The 2,656-nt window shown below is 60.5% G+C and overlaps 1 protein-coding gene across 1 annotated transcript in view; it reads right to left on the bottom strand.

The window, feature by feature from the left end:
• LOC113490547 (suppressor of SWI4 1 homolog) overlaps positions 1–2,647 on the bottom strand; it is a gene marked incomplete at its 5' end in the record, with an annotated part of 3,046 nt that extends 399 nt beyond the window's left edge. The window contains 9 exons of the mRNA XM_026867069.1: positions 1–148; positions 217–346; positions 463–541; positions 634–757; positions 843–950; positions 1,031–1,107; positions 1,915–2,085; positions 2,188–2,238; positions 2,525–2,647. Coding sequence (XP_026722870.1) covers positions 1–148; positions 217–346; positions 463–541; positions 634–757; positions 843–950; positions 1,031–1,107; positions 1,915–2,085; positions 2,188–2,238; positions 2,525–2,647 — 1,011 coding nt within the window. The remainder of the gene's footprint in view (positions 149–216; positions 347–462; positions 542–633; positions 758–842; positions 951–1,030; positions 1,108–1,914; positions 2,086–2,187; positions 2,239–2,524) is intronic.
• Positions 2,648–2,656: the final 9 nt, after the last annotated feature.

The following is a 2,656-nucleotide window of genomic DNA, read 5'->3' as shown; positions in this document are numbered from 1 at the left end:
CTCCTCGCCCACCTCCTCCCGGTAATACTCGGCGTCGTCCTCATCCGACTGCTCGGCCGCGTCCGGCTGCTCCGGCACACCCGGGTCCTCAGCGTCACTGTCACCGTCCTGCTGCCGTTTCCTCCGGATCCCCACGAGGCTCTTCTCCCTGTGGTGCCGCCGTGGGGTGAGCTGCTGCCCGAGCCTGGTGCTGCCCGAGCCCAGTGCTGCCCTCACCTGTGAGCCTCACGCTGCCGCCGCTTGCGCTCCACGTCCGCCTCCTGCTTCTGCCGCCGCTCCGCCTTCAGCCGCAGCTTCGCCTCCTTCCGCGCCAGGATCTCCTTCACCTCCACCTCCGTTTTGTGGACTTAAAAAAAAAAATAAAAATAAAACCACCCGGAGAAGGGGGTGAGACGCCCCAAATCGAGCCCCCAACCTGGCAGCTTACCGGGAACGGCCAGCCCAGCCATTTGTGGCACTTACTGAAGCCGTGGTAGAGCACGTTGCCCTGCGCCAGGCCCTCCTCCACCTTGATGAGCTGCAGAGTCATGCGGGGTCCGATCTGCAGGAACAGGGGGGATGTGCAGAGCCCCCTGTCAGGCTCGATGGCACCCCCAGGGCGATGGTGACCGCGGTGTCACCGCCGTCACGGACCTCAGTGAGGCGCACGGCGCTCTGCTGTGCCTTCATGTTGCCTCGGCCGGCATAGGCCTGCGGCAGCTCCAGGATGTTCTGGGTCCCGTCTTGCTCAGCCTCGCTCTCCGAGAGGTTTATGTCCCTGCCGGGGCAAGAGGAGGGCGTTTCGGGAGGGGCTGGAAGGCGCCTCGGGGAGCCTCATCCCCCCCTTGGTGCCCCCCACACACTTCACCAGCAGCTCACTGATGTCTTCCAGGCGGCTCATGTTGGGGAACTTCTCCTGCAGCAGCCGCTTCAGGCCTTTGCTCACACCCACAGGCACAACCTTCACACTGCTGCGAGGAGGAGAAGGAAGAGGTCAGCGCTGGGACAGAGTGTAGGGACGCCACCCCCAGATCAAGGGTGTGACACTTACTAATGCCTGAAATCGAGGAGCTGCGTCTCTGTGTTGTAGGTGATGAGCAAGCACCTCTTGATGCTGTTGAGGTTGACCTGTGGGAGGAGGAGATGGGGAAAGAGAAGGAAACAGAGGAGTAGGAGAAAGGAGGAGAAAAGGAGAGAGATTTCAGTTGGAAAGGACATGCAGTGCCCGTCTAGTCCAAGCAGCTGAGCAGTGCGGGGCTGCCCAGAAGTTCAAGGGTGGTACTGAGGGCACTAAGGTCCAGGTGTCCATCTGCCTCCAACCCCGATGGGCTCAGGGCAGCTGCCCCCTCCCCAGGAAGCCCATCCCAGGGTTCAACCACCCTCCTGGGACAGAAACGCTCCTCGTGTGCAGCCTGAGCCTCCCCCGGCACAGCTCTGACCCCCTCCTGCCTGTCCTGGCACAGACCTGCTGGAGTGGAGGCTGTCCCTGCTCGCGGGGGGTGCAACCAGATGATTTTTAAGGTCCCTCCCCACCCAAACCGTCCTCTGATTCCATGAGAAGAGCTCAGCACCAACTCCTGAGCCTGCTGCCCCCAGCTCCCTTTCTCCATCCTTTCTGCTCCCAATTTACGCTTGCCGCCCGGTGTCTCCCCAGCCCAGGTGCAGAATCCAGCAATTAGACTAATTAAATTTCATCCCGTTAATCATCGCCTAACGCTTTGATCTACCCCAATCCCTCCACAAGGCCTCTCGTCCCTTAAGAGCCTCAACACCTCCTCCCAGTTTGGTGTTCAACGCCTGCGGCCGCGTCGCTGATAAATATATTGGATAGAACCAGCCCTAAAATTGAACCCTGAGGAACAAGAGGCAGCAGGATGGGGGCTGAGCGCCCCCCTGCCCAACAATGCGGGGACAGAACCCCCTCTCCCAGCTCACCCTGTGGACGTTGATGGAGGGAAACATGTTCTGGAACATACTGGCCATCAGCTTGATGTGGATCTGCTGGAGACCGAAATTGCTGAGGACCAGCAGTGGGTGGTGGGTGAACTGCTGCTCGTGCATGCGGTGCCGCTTGAGGGATGAGACCACGTCCTTGATCAGCGAGTACTGGAGGGGGACACACACACAAACACACAGAGAGGATGAGGAGGGGGCAAGACACTGCTCCTTGTGCTGAGGGCTGGGGCGGGGGCTCCTGCCAGCACCCACCTGCATCACCTTGAATGTCAGCGTCGGGCCACCGGGCAGCCGGAAAAGCTTCTGGAGGGAGGAGGGGGGAGAAATGGTGCTCAGCAGCTGGAGGGGGGACACTTCTAGTGATGCTGCTCCCCCCTCCCCAGCACAGACACATCAGTGCGTTTACTTTGGATAGAATCACAGCGTGAACTCAACAGGGTTTTGTCATCATCTGCGTCTGCCAGGGGAGTGGGAACCCCCCAAAAAACCACCAGCCCACCACACGAGGCGATGAGGGGGAGCGCAGCCGGCATGGAGGGCCCCCCCAGCACCCCAAAAGCCGTGGAGGTGGTGGGATCTCGCTACTCACAAAATTGATGCTGGAGGTCGATTTACTGAAGACCAAGAAATGCGTCACCCCCAGGGGCCCGGCCACTGCCACAAAATCCTTCAGCGAGTTGTTTTTCCGCACCTGCAGCACAACGCGGCCAAACCCTTGAGC

Source organism: Athene cunicularia, unplaced genomic scaffold, assembly GCF_003259725.1.
Source record: "Athene cunicularia isolate RWA unplaced genomic scaffold, athCun1 SCF_130, whole genome shotgun sequence".
NCBI classification, from domain to species: domain Eukaryota; kingdom Metazoa; phylum Chordata; class Aves; order Strigiformes; family Strigidae; genus Athene; species Athene cunicularia.
Note: the sequence above shows the minus strand (reverse complement) of the source record. Positions and strands in the feature narration are given on the sequence as shown.